The sequence below is a fragment of the Agelaius phoeniceus genome, chromosome 23 (assembly GCF_051311805.1).
Source record: "Agelaius phoeniceus isolate bAgePho1 chromosome 23, bAgePho1.hap1, whole genome shotgun sequence".
Taxonomy (NCBI): Eukaryota; Metazoa; Chordata; class Aves; order Passeriformes; family Icteridae; genus Agelaius; species Agelaius phoeniceus.
Genome location: NC_135287.1, coordinates 4126218 through 4154210, shown reverse-complemented (window position 1 = coordinate 4154210; position 27993 = coordinate 4126218). Strand labels below are relative to the sequence as shown.

At 49.0% G+C, this 27993-nt stretch overlaps 3 protein-coding genes across 4 annotated transcripts in view; 1 reads left to right on the top strand and 2 right to left on the bottom strand.

Moving 5' to 3' along the window:
• The window catches only part of LOC129129455 (beta-galactosidase-1-like protein 2), a 34943-nt gene extending 25057 nt beyond the window's left edge, over positions 1-9886 (bottom strand). For both annotated transcript variants that reach the window (XM_077190002.1, XM_077190003.1), the window contains exons 1-4: positions 9689-9886; positions 3405-3602; positions 1616-1684; positions 863-958 (exon numbers count right to left, since the gene is read on the bottom strand). In XM_077190002.1, coding sequence (XP_077046117.1) covers positions 863-958; positions 1616-1684; positions 3405-3602; positions 9689-9771 — 446 coding nt within the window. In that variant the 5' untranslated portion in view covers positions 9772-9886. The remainder of the gene's footprint in view (positions 1-862; positions 959-1615; positions 1685-3404; positions 3603-9688) is intronic.
• A 1468-nt stretch (positions 9887-11354) lies between these two features.
• On the bottom strand, positions 11355-21663 carry ACAD8 (acyl-CoA dehydrogenase family member 8). The gene is made up of 11 exons (XM_054647312.2): positions 21363-21663; positions 19431-19531; positions 18897-19066; positions 18142-18251; positions 17757-17833; positions 17388-17525; positions 16622-16757; positions 16423-16520; positions 15153-15305; positions 12933-13035; positions 11355-12094 (listed from the first exon to the last, which is right to left on the bottom strand). Exons 1-11 carry the CDS (start codon positions 21661-21663, stop codon positions 12042-12044), a joined length of 1440 nt encoding a protein of 479 aa, XP_054503287.2. The 3' UTR covers positions 11355-12041.
• THYN1 (thymocyte nuclear protein 1) lies at positions 21569-27289 on the top strand. The gene is made up of 8 exons (XM_054647314.2): positions 21569-21699; positions 22691-22774; positions 23703-23929; positions 24376-24444; positions 25093-25185; positions 25780-25875; positions 26826-26976; positions 27058-27289. The coding sequence occupies exons 2-8, from the start codon at positions 22732-22734 to the stop codon at positions 27102-27104; spliced, it is 726 nt and encodes a 241-aa protein (XP_054503289.1). The 5' UTR covers positions 21569-21699; positions 22691-22731; the 3' UTR covers positions 27105-27289.
• Positions 27290-27993: the final 704 nt, after the last annotated feature.

Genomic DNA, 27993 nt, shown 5'->3' with positions numbered 1-27993 from the left:
CAGGGGAAAACACCACAGGAGGCTGGGGTTTCATCACTGCCAGCCATATAATGCAGATTTCTAGTAGGACTTTTAAAATGGAGCTGAGATGGAATAAATTCTTACACCAAGCTGCAAATCCTGTCCATGTTATGCAGAGTCAAGGTGTAACAGCAAGATGGGTTCCTCCAATTCTATTTTCTTGCTGTAACCATTATACCATAAAACAATTATTATTATTTTAACACTCAAAAACAAAATTAGAAGAGCTCCATAAGATAATGAGATAATTTCTGTTTGGGGAACACAGAAAATAAATATCCCCATCAAGCAGCCAGCCATTCCAAAGCAATTCCTTTGAAGGAGCCTCGACTATGTGATCGTGTGTTTTATGAAAAATCTTTTCATTAGGATCTCTTCTCCTGAGAAGCTGGAAGTTTCAGCTTCTCCATGTTTTGCTGCTTTGAAATATGATTTGGAGAACTGCTTACCCAGCATGTGAAATTGTTTTTACTTGATGACCAATGACAGCCACCTGTGAGCTATGAGCAGTCACAAGATTTTATTATCATTCATTCCTTTCCTTGCTCCCTTCTGATGAAATCCTTTCTTCTATTCTTTAGTATAGTTTTAGTATATCATTTTCTTTTAATATAATATATATAATAATAAATCAGCCTTCTGAAACATGGAGTCAAGATTCTCATCTCTTCCCTCATCCCGGGACCCCTGTGAACACCACCACAATTGGGAGCCTGGGATTTGTTTGTCCCTGATGTTGTGATCAGGAGCTTGGGATTTGTCTGTCCCTGATGTTGTGATCAGGAGCTTGGGATTTGTCTGTCCCTGATGTTTCCCTGCAGTGAACAATTCCCACACTCACCTGGGCAGACCCCCGAGGTCCCACTCTGAGCAGATGTAAGGTCCAGGGCGCAGAATCACCCACAGCCCATTTTTAGCTGCCAGGGAAAGGAAGGCCCTGGGGATCCAGACAGAGGAATTATTGTCTGCAGAACCCCCACCCCTAATACTCCAAAACCATTGAATTTAGGTAGCAAAGCAGAAGGGAATTGCATGATGAAGTAACCACACAGGATTGGTGTCACTGTGATATTTTCTGAAAAATCCCTTTGCCCAGGATTTCTTCTCCTGGGAAGTTGAGAAGCCTCAGAGAAAAATGAAAACAATAATTATCTGATTGGCTTCTCCCTGTTTTGCTGCTTTGGAATGTGTTTGGACATTGTTTACCAACAGGTGCATGTTTGACTGGTTTAATGTGAATTGTTTTTATTTAATGACCAGCTCTTGTTAAGCCTTCTGTCTGTATCCTTTTTCTGTATTCTTTTAGTATAGCATTCTTTTAATATAGTATAATATCATAAATAATAAATCAGCCTTCTGAGAACATGGAGTCAGATTAATCTCTTCCCTCATCCTGGGGATCCCAGCAAAGATTACAAATTGGTGCTAAATTGATCAGGTTCCCAGAACTTCAGAAGGATGAGGAAGGGGAAGGAAGGAGTCCCCACTGCCTGATCAAGGCACATGTGGAAATGACATCTTCACCCAAACACCACACACCCCCTCCCCTCCAAAGAGGAGTATTTCAGAACAGAAATATGTCTGTGCCACATACCTCAGCTCCAGGTTTTTACTGAAGTCAAACTTGCCTCTTTCCTTTTCGTGCAGGTTCCACGGCACGTACCTGAAAAGCAGAGCAGGTGAAGGTGAGCTCTGGCATACTCAGAGAAAAAGTGAGGCCCCACCATTCTTTTCTGTAGGAGCCACAGGGGGTAGGACATGGAAATTGCATTTATTGCAAAGGGCCTGGGTGCAGGGCCCTGCTGGGAGCTGCCAGGCACAGCTCAGAGCAGGCCCGAGAGAGGAGCCCCAAAGAGGGAGAGAGAAGAATAAAACAAGAGGAAAAAAGAGAGCAAAGTCCCCATTACAATACCAAAATACCTTCTTCTCTGCTGAATATTCTAATTTTCACTGACCAATCTAGTACAAGACACAAATCCTACACCATTTACCTACAGCCTATAATAATCATTACATTCCCATCCTGTGTCACATTTTAAAGAAGCTCTTTCCTCACCAAGCCTTGGAAAGCAAGGCCAAGCCTGCAGCCTGCTCAGACCCCCAGAACCTCTGTGTCCCCTTCATCCAGGCCTCTGAAAACCACTTGCTTGCCATTGTCTCTGTTTGTGTACAAACTTTATATTTAACCTTATAAGGAGAGCTAAGCCACATTACATTACCATCCTGTGTTACATTTTAAACCCTAAAAACTCCTCTTTGGGCCCCTTCTGCCAAGCTGTAGGGTCTGCTCTGCCCCTTGGGCCTGTCTGCAAGCAGAGGGTGTTGTTCCATCAAAAGGGGATCACCTTCAGCAGCCACACCATTGTTTTCCAGTTGTTCAGTAACTAAAATATCTCAAAGCTTGCTTTCATTTCAATCTCACTTATAGTTCCATATTCTCAAAATCTTCTGCCAGGCAATCATATTTACAAGGCTTTCCTGCTCCATCTTCCCCAACACTTTTCCCACAGTAAGGAGCATGGAAATACATCCTTATGGCCTGTCACAGACATGTTTTATGAAAAAATCTTTCCTTAGGATTTTTCCTCCTGAGAAGCTGAGAGGCCTCAGGAACCAAATGTAAACAATGATTATTGTGGAATAATATTGTTATTATTCCACAATAATCTGTGGAATAATAACAATATTATTATTATTCCACAGATTATTGGAATAATAACAATATTATTGTTATTATTCCAATAATCTGTGGAATAATAACAATAATGACAATAATAACAATATTATTGTTATGATTCCAATAATCTGTGGAGTAATAACAATAATATAACAATAATAACAATAATAACAATATTATTGTTATTATTCCAATAATCTGTGGAATAATAACAATAATATAACAATAATAACAATATTATTATTATTCCAATAATCTGTGGAGTAATAACAATAATATAACAATAATAACAATAATAACAATATTATTATTATTCCAATAATCTGTGGAATAATAACAATAATATAACAATAATAACAACATTATTGTTATTATTCCAATAATCTGCTGCTGTGGAATGCAACAGGTGGATCTGTGACTGGTCTCATGTGGTTGTTTCTAATTAATGGCCAATCATAGTCCAGCTGTCCAGACTGTCTCAGTCAGTCACAAGCCTTTGTTACCATTCTTTTTCTATTCTTAGCCAGCCTTCTGATGAAATCCTTTCTTCTATTCTTTTAGTATAGTTTTAATAATATAATATATATCATAAAACAATAAATCAGCCTTCTGGAAAACCTGGAGCCACCATTCTTGTCTCTTCCCTCATGCTGGGACCCCTGTGAGCACCAGCAGAGTGGAGAGGCTGGGCAGGGAGGGCACTCACGTGGTGAGGGTGTTGAGGCCACAGGCTCTCATTTTGAGCATGCGATCCTCCCAGTACTCCCGGGGCACTCTGAAGTAGTGCATGGAGCCCCCCAGGATGCGGAAGGGCATCCCCTCCAGCAGGAACTCGGAGTTCTCTGTCTGCAGGCCATGGCTCCTCCCCCACAGCCCCAGAGGGGTCAGCTCGCTCCAGTTAAACCTGCAAGAGAAAAGGAGATGGGTCAGCAGACAGCCCTGGGGGAGGAATGTGTCCCACTCATTGCACCTCACCCAGCACAGAATCACGAGGTTGGGAGATGTGGTGTTACATTTTAGTTAAATGGTATGCTCTGTCTCACCTCTGAAAATGGAGGGTTTATTCCAAGCCTGTGACCCTCCCCTGAAGTACCATGGATCTGTAATCCCATTGGCCCAAGCCTTATTCCATGCCCACTTTGAACCTCCCTGTTAAGCTGGGCCAGGGAGACCAAACCTCTCCTGGCCCTTTTTCTCCCTCTCTCTGCAACAGGAAGAGACTTTCAAGATCATTGAGTCCAACCCAGCCCAAATCCCTGAACTCAACCCTGGCACCCAGAGCCACATCCAGGCTTTGTTAAACACACCCAGGGATGGTGACTCCACCACCTCCCTGGGCAGAACATTCCAGAACTTTATCACCCTTGCTGGAAAAATCTTCCTGATATCCAACCTGTAATTCCCTTGGTGCAGCTTGAGACCAGCTCTGACCTTCCTGCTTCTCAAGCAAGCCACACTCTTGTTCCTACAGAGCACAGAGATGGTTCAGAAGGCTCTAAGCCAGCTGGAAGATCTTCTCAAATATAGATTTAAATCCATTTCACTGGCTGCTTCCCCCCTGAACCCCCAAGCCACTGTGCCACACTCTACAACTGACACTGCTCAGGCACAGAGCATGGAACTCACTTGCTGAAATCATGGATGGGCAAGTTTTCACTGACAATACTCACAAACACTTGCCTAACCTATGGAATTCAACATCTCCCTTTGCAGTAGGAGGGCACATGGCTGATTTCCAGACCCATGTTCCAACACCAGCTGCATCCATCACTGCCATCCCAAATGTCTTGGGGACTCTGGCATCTTCCAACACAAAGCATGGAAAAAATAAAACCCTCTCACCTGTTCCCTGTGAACAGAGAACCTTTTCCTCAGTTTGATGAACCCCCTGGATTATATTCATCACCCAGAGAGACTAAATCAGCTGTCACTACAAACTTACCTCTGCTCACATCACTGTTTATGTTCATCCTGAAAATGTTATTTGCCAGAAGAACCAGAGGCACGGGGCCAGCAGCTCCTCAGCACTTACCAGGGTGAGCCCTCCTGCTGTCACAGCTCCTCTGGGGTCAGCTCCTGCACTACTCATGGCCTTGCAGGCTCCCAGCTCTCTTTGGCTGAGCCAAAACCCCATCTCACCAACAAGACAGTGTCTGTCTTTACCAAAGCAGTGTCACTGCCTCCCTCAGCCCACCCCATGAACACACAGAGGGTCAGACAGTGGCAGCTTGTTCCTTATCAGAGCCAGATGTGAGCAATGAATTCCCAGCTCCAGAAAGCAGCAATGACCAGCACAGTTGGGAGAAAATCACAGGGAAGAGAGGAGAGGAACACCTAAGGCTCCAGCTGCTGCCTAGGCTATGTGAGAAGCAGCTGTTAGCAGAGGGTGAGGATGCTCAGAGCTTGTGGCTTACAGGGATTGCTAACCACAGCCTGTCTGTCCTCTGACAGGCCAGGGGGACTAAAAGGAGCTGAACTAAGGCTTGCAGGGCACTGCAGGGCTGCCTGACAAGCTCAGAGGGTACCTGAGTAGCACAGCATTCTCACAGGGCTCTGAAACAGCCAGCAGCAGGCAGGGGTAATACCTGGAAAAGGAAGCCAGGTTAGATATTCAGTGCCTCCAGACAAAGAGACTCACAGATTGTCCAGCCATTCCCAGTGATTTATGGTCCTTCCAGCCAGGTCTCATAAGCTCTTGGAGATTTTTATTACACCTAAGATAGCTCAGCTACTTTAGAAGGCATAAAATCAGCAGGATGGCTTTTGTGGTAGTGCTGGAAACAAAAAAGTTTTAATAAAAGGCAAAATAACAAAACTCTTTACAGAGAAAAATCGAGCCAGCTGCAAGAGGTTCTTGCTCCTGGTAAAACACCTCACAAAAGCAATTAGTTCCTGTGTTTTCTTCTTTTTTTTAGTAAATTGCTTAGGCAGGACTTTTTAGCTCCTGTGCAATTGGCTATCCTTAAGTTTGAGGTGAAGTCCCCCAGGTCCTATGAGGTGTCTTTTTACCTAATTGAGGAGAGAAACTGTCACAGACATGTTTTATGAAAAATCCTTGTTTTAGCATTTTTCCTCCTGAGAAGCTGAGAGGCCTCAGGGACAAAATGCAAACAATGGTTATCTGCTGCTGTGGAATGCAACAGGTGCATCTGGGATTGGGCTCATGTGGTTGTTTCTAATTAATGGCCAATCACAGCCCAGCTGGCTCGGTCAGTCACAAACTTTTGTTACCATTCTTTTTCTATTCTTAGCCAGCCTTCTGATGAAATCCTTTCTTCTATTCTTTTAGTATAGTTTTAATAATATAATATATATCATAAAATAATAAATCAAGCCTTCTAAACATGGAGTCAGATCCTTGTCTTTTCCCTCACCCTGGGACTCCTGTGAACACGGTCACAAGAAACTTCTGGGCTTTTTTCCTTTTTAAGGAGACAAAGGATAGTTTGGTCACTCCATCAACAGGGAGCACATTCCAACATCCCAGCAACAGAGCTGAGCAAGGAGACTCTGCAGTGTCAGAATGTGGGGTGATAACAACAGCTGCTGATGATAGTGCAGCTCAGACAGGAGAAATGAGTACAAACCACAAATCTGCCACATTTAAAGCGTGCCTGGGTAAGAACGGGACCCAACGTGCTCATCTGCATGAGAAACAGCCAGAGAAGGATGGCACGAGGCTGGGGAATGGCAGCACTGCTCCCAAGGAATTGTGATGAATTTCAGCAGCAGGGGAAAGGGTTCTCAAGCCCCAGACAGGACACCCCATGGCCACCTGCTCCTCTGTGCTGCTAAATTACAGATTGGGACTTTGGCAAATGTGAAAAATGCGTATTTTATGATTGGCTTTTTGCGAAAGTGATGCTGTATTAATTTTTTTAGTAGTGTGTTAAATATAGTTTTAGGTTATAACATAATGTTAAAATAGAAACTATGCTATGTAAGATACTTTTTTTAAAAGAAAGGACTTGCAGCAAGATAGCAGCCACAGGACACCTGAATCTTTCAGAGAAAGAGAATTTATTGCCCCATTATCAGAAGAAACGAACTTCTTCCTCCTTGCTCAGCCCTGAAGAGCTGTCAGGATTCAGAGGAAGAAGCTGACACTGGCCAGACAGAATCCTGTGTTTGAATGGAATTTCTGCACCATGGATGAGGTGTATGAATATGCAACAGGCTGTTGCTTTTAAGGGTTAACCCTCTGTTAACGTGGGTCCTTTTTCAGGCTTATGTTGCCCAGAAAAAGCTACCCAGACTGTCCATAACTCTTTGTTTCTATTGTCTCATATTGTCCTAATCCAAATTGTCCAAATTATTATTATTACTCTAATTATATTGCTATTTTTATAACCATTTTATTACTATTAAACTTTTAAAATTTTAAAAACAAGTGATTGGCGTTTTTCACAGCAAACCAAACCAGCAGCTACATCTACTTCTGTTTTCCAGAGGTGGAAAACTCAAAGGGATCTGGAGATGCAAAACTCCAATTTTTAAAGATTATGTTGGAAAAGAGTTTCCAAGTTGTTTCTTAGCTAGGTAGAGCCCCAAATTCCCCCTGCACACAGAAGTGCTGCTGAGTGCTGCCAGAACGAAGGCTGTGCTCAGGAGGCACACACAGCCAGATAAAAATAAACTAATCACTTAAGCTCATCTTCTTAATCCCAGGCACAACTAACCTGGCACATTCCCATCAAGTTTCCTACTTTAAAACTCCCCATCTCCATTGTTTTTCCTCCCCAAGAAGGGCTGGAAGGAAGCTCCCAGTCTCCCAGTATTTTCAACACATTATCCTAGATATCCTGAAACCCACATTTCTCATTAGGATCTGTTCAAGTAACCTCAGGAAGAAACATTTCTGTGACTCAGCAGAGCTTGATCCTGTTACCCTGAGCTGGATTGCCAGAGTTTAAAGTGTACCTGGGCTCTGTGCTTCCTCCTGAGAGCAATTTACAGCTCCCAGAAGACTTTTTTTCTCACTTCTATAATGACAAAACAGGTTGCAAATAATCTTTTTTTTTTCCCTTTGTTAAAGGTTCCTGGCTTTCTTTGTCAACCTCAGCAGCCATCCCTGGGAGTGTTTCAGTCAGGCTGGATGGGGCTGGGAGCAATCTGGGATACTGGAAGTGAAAATTATAGGATTCCACGATTCTGTGATGTCATCTCTGCCTCAGGGAAGTCTCTTTTGCAGAAAAACCCCAAAACAACCATTCCATTACCAACTAACCCCAGAGCAGAGACTCTGAAGTTGGATTGCATGAGTTAGCCCAGGAAGATGGAATAAGCCTCTGTAAGATGGAATGTGAAGTGCAAAACAGAGCACACGGAAAAGCCAAGTCCCAAATAACTTCTGAACCAAACAGCCATGCTGCTCACGCCTGTGAAACACAAACATGGCTCAAGTCCTCTCTGCAAGAGAGATTTGAAAAACCTCTCTGATTGAACACCAACCTTTGGTCTTCAACCACCCCATATCCAGAGCAGTTGGGAGAAAAAGCTGGTGGAAAACAGGCAAACCAGGGAAAAAAGACAACAATTTCTTTGCTGATACTGAAGGATGTGCTTCAGAGGACAAGGGACTGTGCTGCTGATCCCTAAGCTCCACTGAGACCTCCAAGGGCTTTGCTCTTTATTCTGGGCTTCCTCTGGCCAGGGGAAAGTGAAAGCTCTGAGCTGCCCTGGCCCCCGGCTCCCTGCCCTGCACAGCCCCCCTGCTCACAGACCAAGGCTGAGGTAGCAGCAGCAATATCCTGTAAAACTGCTTATTCTGCACACAGGGGCTTGTTCTGCACACAGGGATTTGTGGCTGCACTCCTAGAGGAGACAGATGCTGTGCCTCCATCAGGTATCAGTTTGCAATAATCCTCCCTAAGAACCCAGGTGGCACAAATCCAAGGCCAGCTATGCAAGAATTTTGCTTCTAATTATGCAAAGATTTATTAAAGCTTTTTCCATAGCTCTGAGGATCAGGTTTACTTCCAACTATGATTTTAAGAAGGTGTTATAAAACAATCCAGCTGGCAATAAATAACTCTCTTACATCTCCATACACATCCACGTGTATTTTCCAGCATGCCACTGGGAGGGACCGAGGAGTTTCTGACACCTGGAAGCCACAAACACGGGGAAAGAACATCACCCCCAGAATGAACGTGATCTAAACCACGTGGGATTCAAGCCAGAACCTCAAAATACTTCTTGATACTACTGGTGGGGTAGAGCTGCTGGTCTGGAGGGTGAAACAGGAGCAGCAGAAGGAAGAGAAGAGGTTTGGACTGGACAGGTGGGCATGGCCCATGGGTACCACCCTGCTCTGGGGACACGGAGCAGGGACAGGCAGCGCCAGGCCGGGGCTGCAGAGAGGGAAACAACGCCTGGGAGCCCGGAGCTGCGATTGATTCGCGGAGCGCATCATCCACCAGCGCTGCGGTGATGCAAAGGCTCCCAAGGTCGGCACAGAACTGATTTATAACGAACACAGAGCTGATTTATACCACAGAGCTGATTTATAACACAGAGCTGATTTATGGCGCTGGCAGCGCGGCTTTCCCCGCCGATATTTCGGTGACGGACGGTGTGGCTATCAGGTGCAGCACATATTTATATTTATATTTATATTTATATTTATATTTATATTTATATTTATATTTATATTTAGCTTCGCTCATTCCGCGCTCCTTCCCACGCTCCCGTTCCGCTGCAGGAATGATGGCAGCGGAGGTCTCCCATCGGAAAGGACGGGATTCTACCGAGCCTGCTCCCGCCCGGTAATTCCCCGGCAGCGCTCGGGACGCACGGACGCTAATTACGTTAATAACCGTTCTCCCGTGCACCGGCGCCGCCGATTCCATCCATGCGCAGTTCTCCCGCAGCCAGCCCCGCTGCCAGCGGCGGGGCCTGCGCCCGGCGGGCACCGACACCCGCCTCACGCCCGGCCCCGCCGCCCCCGGGGCGCGACCCCCGCTCCCCCCACCTCGCGCCGGGTCTCACCTGCGCAGCAGCAGCCACAGCACGACGAGGAGCAGCGCGACGCCCCCGAGGCGGCGCTGCCGCCGCCCCCCGCACGGCCACATGGCGGAGGGAGCGCGGCCGGGCCCCGGGAACCCAGAACCCCGGCCCGGAGCCCCCCGCGCCCTCCGGGCCCGAACCCCCGACCCGCCGGGCGCCGACCCAGAGCGCGCCCGCCCCGCCTCGGACCCGCCCCGCCCGCCGCCCGCGCGGCACTGGCCCCGCCCCGCCGGACCGCCTCCCCAACTCCCATTGGCTGCCGGAGGGGCGCGCGCGGCCGAGGGGGCGGGGCGTGAGAGGGAGAGGCGCGGCCGTGAGGGAACGGCCTGAGGGGGACGGAGAGACGGACAGAGAATGGGGAGAGGGAATATGGATAGAGAGATGGGACTGAGAACATGGAGAGAGAACATGGATAGAGAGATGGGACTGAGAACATGGAGAGGGAACATGGATAGAGAACATGGATAGAGAGATGGGACTGAGAGATGGGACTGAGAACATGGAGAGAGAACATGGATAGAGAGACGGAACAGAGAATGGGGAGAGAACATGGATAGAGAGATGGGACCGAGAGATGGGACTGAGAACATGGAGAGAGAACATGGATAGAGAGACGGAACAGAGAATATGGACAGAGAACATGGATAGAGAGATGGGACTGAGAACATGGAGGGGGAACATGGATAGAGAACATGGATAGAGAGATGGGACTGAGAGATGGGACAGAGAACATGGAGAGGGAACATGGATAGAGAGACGGGACAGAGAATATGGATAGAGAACATGGATAGAGAATATGGACAGAGATGGGACAGAGAATATGGATAGAGAACATGGACAGGGAACGTGGAAAGAGAGATGGGACAGAGAACATGGATAGAGAGCACTGGGAGAGAGCCCAGACTGAGAGAGAGCCCCAGGAAAGAACCCAGGCTGAGACCATGGCCAGGGACCCCTGGGAGAGAACCCCAACAGAGGGACCCTAGGCAGGGATCCCACAGAGAGACCCAGGACAGAGCCCCCCAGGAGAGAACCTGCACTGAGACCCTGGACAGGGACCCGTGACAGAGATCCTGGGAGAGAGCCCAGACAGATCCTCTGGGCAGAAACTCCCCACGGAGACCCTGGAGAGACTTCAGACAGGGACCCTGGGCAGAGACCCCAGCCAGAGACCCCTTCCCACTGCCCAGAGACCCTCCCAGCCCAGGACACCCATCCCCTGGGCAGGCAGAGGGTCTCCCCCGTGGGCAGGGGGCTGTTCCTCTTTGAGGCACTGGTGTTTATCCTTTCAACTGTCCTGTGGGGCAAATTCAATGTGCAATAAAATGAGGGAGGGGACATTCAGGGCCTGCCAGCAACAGCAGGAACTGAGATCAAACAAGTGGAAGGTGTCTGGAATTAGTTTAAGGGTTTAAGGTCCCTTCCAACCTAACCCATTCCATGATTCCGTTGCTAATCTCTGTCATCTTCCCCCTGCCAAGTACTGCTGAGAAAAAAGAGCTGGCTGACCTGAAGGGGTTAACAAAGACATTACCTAAAAAGCCCTCAAGCAGAACTATTTTGCAACACCTACTTCAAAAATTCCCTATTGCTTCTGTTTAAACACCTGAAATACCACAGAAGGAAATTATCTTAATTTCCACTCCAGTAACATTTCCATCATTGCTTTATTGATTTCAAATCAGAGAGGAGAAAATAATTTACCAATATTTTTACTCCCCTTACATTGTTCACAGCCTCACTGATTGGAGGCCACAGAGCTCAATATTTCTGTACATGACTTTATTTTTCATTTGCACTTTCGTGTTGCAAAGGCTTCTTTAAGATTAAGCACCAAGATGTGGTGGGAATACAGAGAACAAGCAATGGCTGGGAAAAGTTTAGGAAAAGTTTGCTGGGAAAAGAGGGAGTGCTTCTAGCTAAAGGAGAGGCATCCTAGGATAAAAACCCTGTGGTTAGAGCCTTTGATCATCGGTTCCCAGGGGTGCTGTGAGCAGTTAATTCCTTCAAAATAAAGATTTCAGTGATCCCATGGGCTCACCTCTGCCTGAGATTCCCATTCCAGAGGTGAGCAGCAGCTCTGGGGTTAGTTTTTCCAAGGAGGACGTGTGGCAGGCAGGCCAGCAGCAGGGTTTGGAGACAGAGGCTTGGACTGACAGCTGTGATTTCTGGCTGCACAACGCCAGCCTGGCATGCAGCTGTGCCAGGCACGGCATGCAGCTGTGCCAGCCAGCTGGGGGTGAGGCAGGAAGGCTGTTCCCACTGGGGCATCCCCCTCTCCAGTCCCAGGGAGAGAGCAGCCAGCAGGGGAGGGAAACAGGCCGGGCTCCTGGCTTCAGCCCTGCAGCAGATTCCTGGCCACAATCATCCTCATGACCTCGTTGGTGCCTGCAGCAGGATGGGCATGCAAAGGAAACACAGTTAAGGCACGGCCCACCCAGTATTTTCCCCCTCAAAAGACCAAGAGAATTCTGCCCTGCTGTGCAGTTTATAGCTCTTCCCACCAGCTGAAGTGGCATTTAGGAGGGGCTGGGCCAAAACCCAACTGCCAAGGGCCAGCATATTGCTTGGGAAAGCTGCTGCTGCTTTTTATGTGAGTGTTGGGAGGCTGCAGGAGCAGGCATTGAGCAGAACTGGATTCACAGCAACATCTGAGCTCTCTGCTGTACATTTAACACATTCACCACACACAGGCTGCAAACCCACTGGGTGTAAGAAAGAGCATGTCCCTCACCAGCTACCCTGATTGTAGGTGAGGAGATTTCAAAGCAGAGGAAACAGAATATTTAGGAGGCCAAACTGAGATTAGAAATGGCCAGATACTGTTAGAGATACAATGTCAAGGAGTGCAAACAGACCAAAATCACTGTTAGAGACATGATGTCAAGGAGTGCAAACAGACCAAAATCTCAGGAGAGGAATTGTTAGGGAGAATCATCACGTGGCCAGGAGTAATGGGATGAAACTGGACAGAGGCATTGCTAACATGACAACTAAATATATTTCTCTGCTGTAAGACTCTTAAAATAGCCAGCTAAATATCTTCCTCTGCCCTCACACAGCCAGAGCTGCCAGCCAGGGCTCTCACACACAGCACACCTCATGCTCAGAGCACAGCAGGGCTCTGAAACCCAACAATCAGACTCATGTGGGAAGGTGGGGCCGCCAGGGGGGTTTTCCTCCCAACCCCACTGCCAACCTCACCTGTTCTGGGAGTGTCATTTACCTTCCAGGATCTGGTGCACTCTGATGTCCCGCACGAACTGCTGCACGGCGTAATCCTTCAGGTAGCCATAGCCCCCGTGCATCTGCAGAGCCTGGTTACAGATCTGAGGGGATAACACTGCTCTGAAGGGACTCGTGCAGGACACAGCAGTGGCAGAAGTTCAGTAAGGGCCCAGGAATCTGGGCTCACTTTTTTTCCCTGGTCACCCAATCTCATCTCTTAAAAACGTGGTGTGACTGTCAGACCCCATCAGGGCTGCTCTCCATGCTATCATATGTCCTGTTTCACATGAAGGGTGTGTTTATGTGAACAGCAATGCCCAGAAATACCCAGGGATGGGTACAGATACCCAGGGATGGGTACAGGGATGCCCAAGAATGGGTACAGATACACAGGGATGGGTACAGGGATACCCAGGTATGGGTATAAATACTCAGGAATGGGCACAGAGATACCCAGGGATGGGTACAGGGATACCCAGGTATGGCTATAATACCCAGGAATGGGCACAGAGATACCCAGGGATGGGTATAGACACCCAGGGATGGGTACAGAGATGCCCAGGGACAGGTACAGATCCCCAGGAATGGGCACAGAGATACCCAGGGATCAGTATAGACACCCAGGGATGGGTATAGATGCCCAAGGATGGATACAGACACCCAGGGATGGGTACAGAGATGCCCAAGGATGGGTACAGACACCCAGGGATGGGTACAGATACCCAGGGATGGGTACAGAGATGCCCAGGGATGGGTACAGAGATGCCCAGGGATGGGTATAGATGCCCAAGGATGGGCATAGACACCCAGGGATGGGGATCTTTAGGGAATAAATTGATTTTTGTTGCATTTCTGCCGTTTGCAAACCCGAGCCGCCACCTGGCGCCACCTGGCGGCCACTCAGGGGAGGGGCAGGCAGGGCGCTGGTTTCCATGGAAACGCGACTCCACGCGTCCTGTCCCCCAGTTTGGGATGGAAAACGGAACAACAGCAAAAATTCAAACTGCTGAGCACATAAACAGCTTCTAAATGGCACTGGGATAGGAAATGTCAAGTTCTTTTCCCCCCTTCTTGCTTTCTCTTTCTGGGAACATTTTGATAAAGTAACAAAATAAGGTATTTTTCAAAGGGATAAGATAATTTTCAAAGCAATAATGTAATTTTTCAGCGGTCTAGGAAAGACCACTTCCTACCTAAGAACAATCACCCTGCAACATACAAATTTTCCTTGGAAAATAAAAATGCTCTGCTCCCTGTCCTGTCTCCCTTTTGGCCCCCCAGGAAGAACAGTGGAAAGATGTTTGAAATCTCTCAGATTAATCCTGAAGCCTCCATATGTGTTATAAAACATCCTGTCCTCAAATGAGGCTCCTGTTGGCTTTGGCTTGTGTAGTGGTTTTGGTTCACCAATTTAAAGATCTTAATCTTTAAATTAAGATTTGAGATTAAACCTTAAAATTTTAAGATTTTTTTAAACCTTTAAAAAAAAATTTAAGATTTTTTCAAATTTAAGATTTTTCAAAGATTTAAGATTTAAATTAATCTTAATTTAAGATTAAGATTTAATCTTAAATTTAAGATTAAATTTAAGAATTAAAAAAAATACAAATCTTCAGGGACAAGATCAAACTTCTCCCTGACACCCTGGGCATTAAGATTAAATATAAGATTTGGAAAAAAAAATTAAGATGTCACTGTCATATTTTCTGAAAAATCCTCTTTGCCCAGGATTCTTCTCCTGGGAAGCTGAGAAGCCTCAGAGAGCAATGAAGACAATAATTATCTAATTTCTTCTCCTGTGTTTGCTGCTTTGGAATGTGTTTGGACATTGTTTATTTACCAGCTGATCATTATTTGATTGGTTTCATGTACATTGTTTTAAATTAATGACCAATCACTGTCAGGCTGTGTCGGGACTTTGGAAGAGAGTCATGAGTTATCATTGTCTTCTTGTTAAGCCTTCTGTCTGTATCCTTTATTCTTTAGTATGGTTTTAGTATAGCATTAATATAATATAATATAATGTAATGTAATATAATAATAAATTAGCCTTCTAAGAACATGGAGTCAGACTCATTCCTCCTCCATCTGGGGCACCTCAAATATGACACTAAAATTTTTCAGGGAGAAGATCAAAGTTCTCCCTGACACCCTGAGCATTAAGGGGGGCATCTCCAACCTTCTAAGGAGGATCCCAAGAGGAGTTTGAGGCACCTACCCCGAAGCACTCGTCGGTGGCAAAGAGCTTGGCCATGGAGCAGAGCACGGCCGCGTCCTCCCGGCCCTCCTGCAGCGCCCGAGCCGCGTTGCGCACCATCAGCCGCGCAGCCAGCAGCCGGGTGGCCATCTCTGCCAGCCTGAACTGCAGGTACTGCAGAGCCACAGGAAACCCCCATCAGCACCTCACAGGGGTCTCAGCCAAGCCCACCACAGCCAGGCAGGGCTGGGAGCCACAGCTCTATAGAGAGGCAAACACAGCCCACCACTGCCAGGTAGGGCTGGGAGCCACAGCTCTATAGAGAGAGCAAACACAGCCCCACCACTGCCAGGCAGGGCTGGGAGCCACAGCTCTATAGAGAGGCAAACACAGCCCCACTACCACCAGGCAGGGTAAGGAGCCATAGCTCTATAGAGAGGCAAACACAGCCCCACCACTGCCAGGCAGGGCTGGGAGCCACAGCTCTATAGAGAGAGGCAAACACAGCCCCACCACTGCCAGGCAGGGCTGGGAGCCACAGCTCTATGGAGAGAGGCAAACACTGCCTCACCACTGCCAGGCAGGGCTGGGAGCCACAGCTCTATAGAGAGAGGCAAACACAGCCCCACCACTGCCAGGCAGGGCTGGGAGCCACAGCTCTATAGAGAGGCAAACACAGCCCCACCACTGCCAGGTAGGGTTGGTAGCCACAGCTCTATAGAGAGGCAAACACAGCCCCACCACTGCCAGGCAGGGCTGGGAGCCACAGCTCTATAGAGAGAGGCAAACTTTCCCTGGGGAAGGCTGTGAGAAGATCAGAGAAAATAATGAGAAACAATTTATATCTCCACTTGCTGCACCTGGTGTTGTGCACGTGTGGAATGTGTTATGGGGATTTGGTTATACAAAGGGTGGTTTTGTAATTGGACACTGGATAGTGTTGGGATTGACCAATTGGATCCATATATATATATTATATATTGGATCCATATAATATATATTATAACATATTATAATATGTATATTATATAATAGTATAATATAGTATAAAGTATAATATAATAATAATATAGCACAGTATAACAGAATAAAGCAATTGATCAGCCTTGTGGAATCATGGAGTCAATGATTAATTATTATTACCCCGTTCAGGGGACTGCTGCTATGATGAGGGCTCAGGCCTGATACACTTCCTTAGGAAAGTGTGTTCTTGACTTCTCCAGGGAGGGCCCTGTGAGGTGAGGGATGGCCCTCCCAGCATGAGGAAGGTCAGGGCTGCTGCAGGCCTTACCTGGTTGTTGGCGAGGGGTTCCCCGAACTGCTTGCGGACAGTGAGATGCTCCTGAGCCAGGAGAACTGAGGCGTGAGCAGCTCCTAACGAACAAGAAGCTGGTGGGAGAAGCCAAGGACACAGAGTGAAGGTGAAGCTACTTCAGACAGGCAACAGGAAGGTCCTGCCCTCCTCCCCTGGCTCTCTTTGGCTTTCTCACCAATGTTTATCCTGCCTCCATTGAGCCCCTGCATGGCGATGCTGAATCCCTGCCCTTCAGCTCCCAGCCGGTTGGCCACAGGTACAACGCAGTCCTCAAAGATCACAGCTCGAGTTGGCTGGGAATTCCAGCCTACCTGGGAAAAAAAAGCTCCTTCCAGACTGCTCCTGAGGAGCAGCACAGCTCCAACACAGAACCACCCAACCCCTCGGTCTCACTGCCAAGCTGCCACAAAGCACCCGCGGCCTGCATGGCTTGGCCTCAGTGTGGAAATTGGAATGGGTGTTTTTGAGAAGAGGCACAAATCCAGTGATCTTGATTTTCCTGAGACTAAAATCCTTCACTTACCAAAGGGATGGGTATTGGGCAAACTTCACCACTTGGTGAAACCATGACAGTTTGGGACTACAATCCCATCCATGAAGAGATCCCTAATGCTTTGCACAGACAAGCTCATTGGGACCACAGGACACAGCCTCAAGCTGTGCAGGGGAGGCTCAGATTGGACATCAGGAAGAATTTCTCCATGGAAAAGGCTGTCAGGCATTGGAATGGGCTGTCCAAGGAGGTATTTGAGTGACCACCCCTGCAGGTGTTTAAGGAATGCCTGGATGTGGCACTCAGTGCTCAGGCTGACAAGGAGGAGCAGTCACAGGTTGGATTCAATGGTCTTGGAGGTCTTTCCAATCCTGATGCTTCTGTGGTTCTGTGATCTCTGTCCTGCACTTCCCTCAAGCACACAGGAAGCACAACCCAAGCCTCTTACCTTCTTCTCCTTCTTGCCAAAGCTGAGCCCTGGCATTCCCTTCTCCAGCACGAGGCAGGAGATGCCCTTGGGGCCTGGGCCCCCCGTGCGACACATGACCACGTACACATCGGTGTCACCTCCCCCGCTGATGAAGGCCTGCAGGAGGGCACAACAAGAAATGTGAGGCTTTTTGGGGGGGGGGGTTTGCAAACTATCCCTGAGCCCACAGCAGCAGCTGGCAGGGTACAGAAATGGAGAGGCAAAGAGCCCACAGCCAGAGGAGTTCAGGGACCCATCTCTGCAGAGCACATCTTGCCTTGGGAGAATGCACAGAGGTGAGGAGGCAGCAGGAATGGGAAGGACAGTTTAGCAGGAGCAAAGAGGTACCTTGGAGCCATTCAAGACGTAGGTGTCCCCTTTCCTCTGAGCTGAGGTCAGCAGGGAAGCTGCATCACTGCCACTCCCTGTTTGAGAAGCAAGGAAGCAGCCAGTGAAGCAGAAGGTCCAGAGCCTACAAACTCTCCCTGGGACCATACCCTGACACCTGAGTTTGTCCCACAAGCATCTCAGCAATCATCATCTGCCTCTCCTCAACTTCACAAATGAATATGGAAAGAAATGTTTCACCTGCAGCCCTTTGCAAGATTCATGTGCAGTTAAAGAGGGAGGAGATGTCCTGGTTGAGGATGCTCACCTGGCTCAGTCAGGACCTTTGCAAGGTTCATGTGCAGTTAAAGAGAGAGGAGGAGATGTCCTGGTTGAGGATGCTCACCTGGCTCAGTCAGGCAGTAAGAGGCAAACTTTTCCATGCTACAGAGAGATGGGCAGAACCTGTGCCGCTGCTCCTCGTTGCCAAAGGTGTCGATCATCCAAACACACATGCTGGGGTGGGACAGAAGGAGCAGCATTCAGGATTGAACATAGGTTGTACAAGAACATCCCTGGCTGAACAGAGCTGAGCCACAAGCCCTGAGGCCTGAAAATGTTATTGTTACACCTTCCATTCACCACAGACTCACTGCCCTGTAGAACAGCAGGTTCTGCTTAAGAGCCTCAGTCTCCTCTCCATGAGCCCTGCTCCCTCTCCAGGAAACTGCACCTGGAGAACAAGCAGCATCACTGCAGCTCTCTGTGCCAAGTGACCTGTCACTGGACATGTCTCTACAAGCAGGACAGCCCTGGGGTCAGCTGGTGCCTCTGGGCTCTGTCACAGCATGGCCGAGGCACAAAAGCTTTTTCCAGGCAGGTTACTATCTATAGAAAGCTTAAGTGGCAGGGCAGAGAACAAAATCCAGAACTTAATCCTATCTTGCATGCCACAAAGCTAAAATTACTTCTTGGTGGCATCTCAGTCCTTGTGGCCTATTTGTTTACTGCCATCCAGGGATCCTCACAGGGATGTGTGTACTCGAGGTCAGCACTTAAATATATAAATAATGAGCAGCAGCCAGGGAGTGCCTCCAGCTGTATTTAGAGCCCACAGGGCAGCCAGGCTGACACCATCCACCCCTGCACAGACACACTCACTTGTGGATGCTCATGTAAGCAGTGGTGCTGGTACATCCTGTTGACAGAGCTTCAAAGATGATGGAGGTGTCAAGCCGTGACAATCCAGAGCCACCAACATCTGGTTTCACATAGATCCCACCAAATCCCAGCTGGGCTGCCTTCCTCATCGTTTCCACAGGGAATATTTCCTGTTGGGGCAGGAGAGATATCTCAATGAATATTCAGGATTAGTTCAGTCCCTTTGGGTAGCCTTGGGCTACCAGTTTGAGTCCCACTGTCCTGCAGAGTTTAAGACAGCTGGGTGGGTCAAAGAAGAGCTGGTACCAACACAGACACATTCCATCTTCAGCAGTGAATCCAGGACCCAGGTGATTGAATAACCTGGCTAGGAAAGCTTCAAGGTGTTTCTGATGACTTCCCCTTCCCCAGCTACAGCAGCAGCTTCAATGACAACCCCCAGAGCTACTGCAGGAACCCTCAGTGAGACCCATGGGTCACAATGTCCTAAGGGAGGAAAAAGGGAGCAGTGCAACCCTGGTGAGGCTGTCCTACCTTCTCATCCCACTCGGCCATGTAAGGAGCCATCTCCTTCGCAGCAAAATCAAGGGCAACTTTCTGGAATTCCTTCTGATCCTCAGTGAGTCCAGTGGATGCTAGAAAAGCAGCAAGAGATGAGAACACGTGTCTGTTGAGGGAAAGCAGCACAACCACCTCGTCTACACCCCAAACAATTTCAAGGTGCCCCTTAACTCACACAAACAGTTCAGGGTCTCTGCTGCAGAGACCATTTCTCTGTTCCTCAGGAATACAATGAACTGTGCTGAGAGCAGGGGGCTTTGGGAGGGGCTTTCTTGGGACAAAACAAATCCAAGATCCCAGCTGGCTCTGTCTGCTCCATGCTAACTACATTAGAAAGCCAGGACAGGGACCACAGTCACTCCATCTCACTAAGTCTGTGCTAAAGAAATCTGAGGGAGCAGTGCTGGGACTTCAAAGAAAGGAGATTGGAAGCAAATAATACAGCAGCCCTTTGGAAACAGCATCTAAAGCTTTAGTTAGGTTCTGCATTTAAAACCTGCTTCACTGACACATAGATCCAACATTGTTTTGGTTGCTCCTCTCCTGAAATTCACAGCTATGCTGCAGCCTCAATTTTTAATGTTGCTACATTTAGACACCGAAGCAATTCATCTGCAAAGTGTTCTGGAACCAGAATGGTTTGGATTGGAAGGGACCCTAAGGACCATCTTGTTCCAACCACCTGACACCTTCTATGAGACTAAGCCTGTCCAACCTGGCCTTGAGCACTGCCAGGGATGGCGCATCCACAACTTCTGGGCAACCTGTGCCAGCTGGAATTCTGCCTGAAGAATTTCTTCCTAATATCTAACCTGAATCCCTCCTCTTTTAGCTTAAATCCATTCCCCCTTGCCCTATCAGTCTGCCTATATAAAAAATCACTTTCCTTCTTTTTAAAAATCCCTCTTCTTTTGAGAGATACTCTTTGATTCACTGTCAAATCTGAAAAACCATGAAAGGTAAGGGAAGGACATGGAGATGTCGCTATAGGATACAAAACAACAGGAGCGCACACACCACTGCTCTTAAGGTGAAGAAAAAGGGAGTTTATTTTCTGACTCTAACATTTATAGTTTTCTAAAAGAGACAGTGGATTGGAGAGTGAAAGTGCTCCCTCTCCAATGACACTGGACAAACTAACAGTTTATCAAATTTCTTTTCTTCTATAAAAAAAATGCAAACCAATAAGTTATTTACAGAAGGTACGTGAGAAATTTTACTACAAAAATGTAAGCGTGAAAAAGTTTAAAAAATCTTTAAAAAATCAGAGCAACATGGAGAGAGACGGACCTTCCTTGTGGGCTTTTTCTCACTATTGAGCATGGTCTAAAGAGGTAAAAGGAGGGACATGGAGAGGGATGGACCTTTCCTTCCAGGCTCTGTCCCACTGCTGAGCATGGTGTAAAGAGGTAAAAGGAGGGACAGGGAGAGGGAAAGACCTTTGCTTGTGGGTTCTGTCCCACTGCTGAGCACGATCTAACAAGGCAGAAGGAGGGACAAGGAGAAGGATGGACCTTTCCTTACAGGCTCTGTTTCACTGCTGAGCACAGTATAACAAGGCAGAAGGAGGGACAAGGAGAAGGATGGACCTTTCCTTGTGGGCTCTGTCCCACTGCTGAGCACGGTCTAAAGAGGTAAAAGGAGGGACAGGGAGAGGAAAGGACCTTTCCTTGCGGGTTCTGTCCCACTGCCAGGCACCCGCTGCGCGTGTCCGCGCCCGCACTGCCCTGACCGGGAGCAGGACCCGGGGAGGAGGGACGCGGGGAGCGGTGACACACGGAGCAGTGACACGAACAGCTGGGAACATCCCTCCGGGCGGGGACAGGACCCGGGGGCCACCGACCCGCCGTCCATCATGTCCCCCAGCCCGCCTCCCCCGGGCCGCGGGGCCGGGCAGCTCCTTACGGTCGATGCAGGACGCGATCCCCCGGCGCCCCAGCAGCAGCCGCGCCGCCGCCCGCGGGGCCGCTCGCCACGCCATGGCCATGGCCGTGCGGGGCCGCTCCGCTTCCCGGCTCCTGCCGGCTCCTGCCGGGGCAGGCTGGGAGCTGTAGTCCTGCCCCCGGCACCGCCCGCCCGGGCGGGGAGGGAGCGAGGGGAGCCGGCCCTGCCCCGGCCTTTGCATAGCGGGCACCGCTTCCGAGCGCGCTTCCTCCTCCTCCTCCTCCTCCTCCTCCTCCCCGCCCGGCACCGCCAGCATCCTCATCGCCCCGAGCAGGACCGGCGGCAGCGGCCCGGGCTGGTGAGCGGCAGCTCGGAGGGCTGGCAAGGAGGGAGGGAGGAAGGGGAAAGCTTGGCATAGAAGGCGGAAAAGTTGATGCCGGCCGGCCTGGCAGGAGGCAGCGGGCTCGGAGCCGTGCGAGTGCTGCTGGCAGAGGGGGCAGGGGATGGGCCGGCCGGCCCCAGCCTCTCCCGGAACCCCGGGGTCCGCAGGGCTGAGAGGGACCTGGGGGCCAGCGGTGAACCCCCCTGGCCGGGCACGGCCACCTGCGGCCAGGTGCGTTTGGCGCTCTGCAGGGAAGGGGCCGCTCCCGGGGGACGCGGGCGAGCCCGGCCAGGGGCAGAGCCCGGGCAGGGGCAGGCAGAGCCCAGGCAGGGGCAGGCAGAGCCCAGGCAGGGGCAGGCAGAGCCCAGGCAGATCCTGACCAGAGGCAGGCAGAGCCTGGGCAGAGCCCGGGCAGGGGCAGGCAGAGCCCGCGCAGGGGCAGGCAGAGCCCGAAGCCGCAGGCAGAGTCCGGGCAGAGCCCAGGCAGGGGCAGGCAGAGCCCGGGCAGATCCTGGCCAGAGGCAGGCAGAGCCCGGGCAGAGCCCAGACAGGGGCAGGCAGAGCCCGAAGCCGCAGGCAGAGGCCGGGCAGAGCCCAGCAGAGCCCGAAGCCGCAGGCAGAGCCCAGCAGAGCCCGGACAGAGCCCCGGCAGCCGGGGCGAGGCTGGGCTGAGCCCTGGGCAGCAGCACAGCTCCTGTGCCAAAGGCAGAGAGGGCCCGCGCTCTGCCCACGCACCTTGGGGATTGCCTGGGTACAGCAGCGATCCAGCCCTGCTGCTGGTGTCCATCAGGGCTCCAGGGTGCGGTCCCCAAGCCCTGCCAGCATTCACACTGATAGAGGAAGTGGCTGAGCTCAAGGAAAGATTTATTTGCTCTCCACTCGCCCTGCAGCTCCCTGCCTCAGCCGTCTGTACTCTTTTCAGCCGCCTGGAGCAGCAGTAATTCCTCCTCCTTCTCTCGTCCATCAGGTGCTTCTCAGTGAAGAGAAGATAATTCAGAGAGACCAGAGATGCCTTGGCCGAGCAGAAAGAGAGACAAAGGAGCAGTAGCAGGTCTGTGCTGACATCCTGACTGATTTAGCACCTCTCATTTGAGGTTCCAGGCCATAGTGAAACTACAGGCAGCCGTGCTAACCGTCTGTCTTTCACAGGCAGTGTCTTACAGACAGCATTTCCTGTGCCAAATGGGCTGAGCACCCGAGCGTGACTGAGACAAGCCTGCTAGGTGTGTGATAAGGACAGTGATGTATTCTCAGCACAAGGGGCTAAGGAAATGGAGTTCAGGCCCATTTTTGCACAGCAGAGTTGGTCAGTCAGAGTACACCCAGTGCAGTGCCAGGAAACTGATGTGGTACCAGCTGCAAAGACAAAAAATAAGAAAATGGCACTGGAGGCATAATGATGTGGTGTTTAAAGTACAAGATGAAAAAACTGCACCTCTGTGCCACCCATCTGCTTGATCCACTCTAGCAAATAACCACATTTTTATCCTTTAATCACTTCTTAATAACTGGGGCCTTTTTGTCTGTGTCCTGAAGAAACAAAGGATCCCTTCTGAACAGGTAGTTTAGTGGAGGTTAAGCTAAGATTTCCAGCTCCTGCAGGAATTGAAATAGTTTGGTTTGCTTGGTGAATGTTCCTCTTACCAGATTCACCTAAGTCTGCTTTGTTGCCTGGAGCTGATTTCTAAGCAATTAATTAAAAAAATTCAACTACACTTCATGTGGGCAAACATGGTCTATCCTGAGGTCTTTTTATTACTAACTGTGAGTATTAAACTACATTTTTGCAGACCCAAAAAAATCTCCTTATTTCAGATGCAAATTAGAAATACTCAGAATCATTGGTGCATAATGCTGCTACCTTACCCTGAGCACCTGGGGTGCCCCAAACTCCTGCTGCAGTCAAATGTGTGAAACCAGCTTGGACAACTAAAAATATTTTTTGAAACAAAATGCGTTTTATCTCAATGTCTTTTAAGATAAAAAAGAGCCAGATGCTAAAATTGCCAAAACCGAGAAGGAGACCTCGGATAAGGAGGAAGAAGAGAAGTCTGCAAAACCTCCAGCTGGGAGCTCCAAGTCAGGATGGAAGAACTGGAAGAAAAAAGAGTCAGAGTCCGGTGGGGAGGAAAGCAAGATCACATATTGTCACTGGCTGCTGAAATCAGAACCTGAGAGCAGGCTGGAGAAGGGGGTGGATGTGAAGGTGAGCACTGGCACCCCCTCACTCAGCAAAGGACAGCAGCAGGGCCACTCCTGCCCACCTTTAGTCCCAGATGCTGAGGGACAACATCAGGCAACTCAGATTGCTTTATCCTCTCCAAACCCATTTGTCCTCCTGGAAATAGAAAAACAAAATGTTCTTGTCCAAGGTGACAACCTTGGGGTTTCATACATGTAATACAAGAGGAAATCAGCTCCTCAGGATGCTTGGCTGCTGGTCACAGGAGCAGCATCTATTTCAGACTCTGCCTTTTCACTGCTGCTTTGTAGAGGTTTTTCTGTAGGCCCTGTGGGAGATAAAAATTGTGTCAGGTTTGTGCTATAATTGAAGGAGCTGCTAGCAACAAATGCTTAGGCTCAGTGCAGACAATGACACTGTAAAGATCAGAATGCTCCTGAATGAATGTTTATTTTCATTTCATTTGGCAGTTCAGCGTTGACGACTTGAAAGCTCAGCCTAATCAGACAACCTGCTGGGATGGAGTAAGGAACTACCAGGTAAGAAGCACATGGAGGCACTGAAATAGCAGTAGAAGAAGGTGGCTCTGCCCACAGCTTGTTCCTGTGCCTGAAGCATTTCCTCTGGGGCACTCTGCCTGTTCATGCAGGTGCATTTTGGCAGGGACCTGAATCAACTCTTGCTTAGTGGCCTCAAGGTCAGAGGTAGATTCAGGCTGGTGAATATTCTGTCAAATCACCCAGTTTTTCTTTCACTTAGACCAACCTTTGATACCTCACAGCAAGTCTGTACTTACCCAAATCCTCTGTCAGTGCACAGCTTTCTGTTCCAAAGGAATTCCACGTGTGTTCCCCTGCTGTGTATGATGCCTGTGCTGTACAGGATTCCCTGTTCCCCTACACATGATCTGCTCTGAATTGTTTGCTGACAGCTCTCCTGGGCAAGGGTGGCTGAGCTGTTGAATTCCCACACACTTTCTGACCAACAGGAGCTTGCTCTTCAGCCTTGTTTTGACTTTATTTAATTCCAACACAAAACCATCTCTATGACAACTGTAGGAAACATTATCTGAGTAATTCTGAAGCACATCTACCTCTCCTCTTGTTGGTTCCTGCTCTTGGCTGCTTCTAATGAAGCCCTGAGAGCTCGATGGAAAGAGCTGAAAGTCTCTTGTTTACTCCTGACAGGCAAGGAATTTCCTGAGATCCATGAAACTTGGGCAGCAGGCCTTCTTCTACCACAGTAACTGCAAAGAGCCTGGCATTGTGGCCCTTGTCAAGGTGAGTGTCTCTGTTTTGGGGAGAAGCGATAAGGAATGGATTATCAAGCAGCTCACTGCTTGTGTCTCAGCACCAAAGAGTGCAGGAGTTGTCCAGTGAGAGCAGGGAGTGAGCCCAGGACACCTCAGCTCAGCACTACAGGGCTGACTCAGCCATGTGTCCCCAGAGAGATGGAACCACGCTGTGCTGTTTTCCTGCTGACATTTCGGGGCACTCCCAGCCAAGCCAAGTGCTGTTCCACACTCTGATTCCAGTCTGACTCACTCCATTCTAGTCAGCAGAGCCCACAAGGCAGTAGACTGAAACCAGGGCACAGAGCAGCTTTTTCTTTAAGAGCAGAATTCATCACAAAGATCAGCAGCAGCTACCCAGTTTTCCTCTGCTGCATTTCCTTCCACACTGATCTCCAGCAGGTGATGCTGCACTCACTGTTCTGCACTTCTTCCACCCAAGAAATGTAAAGGAAACTGTTAGAACGGAGTTCAGGGAAAGCAAGGCTGATTTTTCACCAGGATTACTCTCTGTCACATCTCATGCCCTTTGCTGGCAGGTGTTTTGAACTGATGGAAACTTTCCTCTCCCCTTCTGCTTCAGATTGTGAAGGAGGCGTACCCTGATCACACACAGTTTGATCAGAAGGATCCTCATTATGACTCCACCAGCAGAAAAGAGAACCCCAAATGGTCCATGGTAATGTATTCCATTAAATACAGCCCTGTGTGCAAGCCAAGAGAAGGGAGAAGCCTCTTTGCATCATATTAAAAATCTTAAGCTTCTGTCCTGGCCTAGCTGCCTTCTTCTCTCTCAAGAGAAAATTCAATCCTATTTTCTCTGCTTTTTCCCCAATCCCTTCCAGGAGGCTGCCAAAATATATCTCCCTAAATTTTCATATCTTGGCTGCAGAGTTGGCCTCCACACATGGCAGAACCCTGAGTTAGAAAAATGAGCTAAGAGCCACTGTCAGTGCACAGTGAGCAAAGAAAGCTGTAGTTTTGAGGCACATTAGATTGTAGGGAAGGGAGTGTCACATCTGAATTTTGCATTGTCTGTGACATGAATGCACCTTGCTGCTGCACATTGCCAACAACATCACCTGCAGAACCCTGAGTGAGAAAAATGAGCTAAGAGCCACTGTCAGTGCACAGTGAGCAAAGCTGCAGTTTTGAGGCACATTAGATTGTAGGGTGTTCATGTAGGGTGTTCATGTAGGGTGTTCATGTAGGGTGTTCATGGGCTGCCTACATCCCACATCTGAATTTTGCATTGTCTGTGCCTTGCTGCTGCACATTGCCAACAACATCACCTGCAGAACCCTGAGTTAGAAAAATGAGCTAAGAGCCACTGTCAGTGCACAGCGAGCAAAGCTGCAGTTTTGAGGCACATTAGATTGTAGGGTGTTCATGTAGGGTGTTCATGGGCTGCCTACATCCCACATCTGAACTCTGCATTGTTTGTGACTTGCTGCTGCACAATGCCAACAAAACACCTGCCACAAATACTGGGAAGCTCCTTCAGCCTTCAGCAAGGCAAAGTCAGTGCACATCAGTCACTCCCTACAGCTCCAAATCTTTACCCCTCAAATCTTCTATGGGCTGTGGAGGCTGTGTGCCTGTCCAAGCTGCTGCTGCCCTCCCTTGCAGGTGGATGTGCAGTTTGTGAGGATGACCAAGCGCTTCATCCCCCTGGCTGAGATCAAGGCTCACCACCTGGCACACAAGGCAGACGGGGGCCCCCTCAAGGACATGATGCTCTTCAGCAGGCAGCGTCTGTCCATCCAGCCCCTGACACAAGGTGAGAACCTCCCAGGACTCTTCCTTCCCTCGGTCAGGCAAGCTGCAAGTCCCATTTATGGTTTTTCCTTCCTTACCACAGAGGAATTTGATTTTGTCTTGAGCCTGGAAGAGGAAAAGCCACATTAAAGCAGCACAGCTCCCACCCAGCCCGCTGATGCCTCCTCCTCCTCCACCAGCACAACTCTCCAGTTCACCTGCTCAAGCACAGCACCATGAACATGCCACCACAAGACCTGCAGCCACACGTCCCTTCCCTTGACACACTGTTATTTTTGCTTATTTTTTCAATAAATAAAGCCTTTTGGAATCAACTGCAGCTACTTGGGTTTAAATAGTAGGAAAATCTGCAATTCATCTCATGAGGAAGAAACAGGTACATCTTCTTTGTTTAGTTTGGGGTCTAGTGCAGCTCCATGTACTGCAGAGGGACATTTTTCTGCAGGAAGGAATCCCTGAGTTCTGTCTAGAACCAGAAAATTTCGAGTCCTTGAATAGCCTGGGCTGGAAGAGACCTTAAAATCATCTCATTCCACCCCTTACCTTGGGCAGGGACATTTTCCACTATCCCAGGGTGCTCCAAGCTCTGTCCAGCCTGGCTTTGGACACTTCCAGGGATGTGGCAGCCACACAATCAGGAGGAATTTCTCCCCAACATCCCATCTAAACTATTTTCTGTCAGTTTGAAGCCTTTCCCCCTCCTCCTGTCAGTGCATGCTGTTGTAAACAGTCTCTCTGGAGATGGATACACAAAGCAGATCACAGTGAACTTCCTGCAGGTACAAAAGTTCCCACGTTATTTTAGTTCTGACATCAGGGAAATGGAAGAAAATAAAGCCAGCCTGCTAATTTTTAAGCCACATGGGTCCTCCACCAGCACAGCTGCCAAGCAGTGACACAGCTTAAAGAAAGACCAAGGATTTATAAAGATAACAAAGGACAAACTCCTCCAGCATGTTTGAGAGCTGCACACTGTGGCACTTTTAAAGAAAAATCTCTCCATACCACAGAAAAAAAC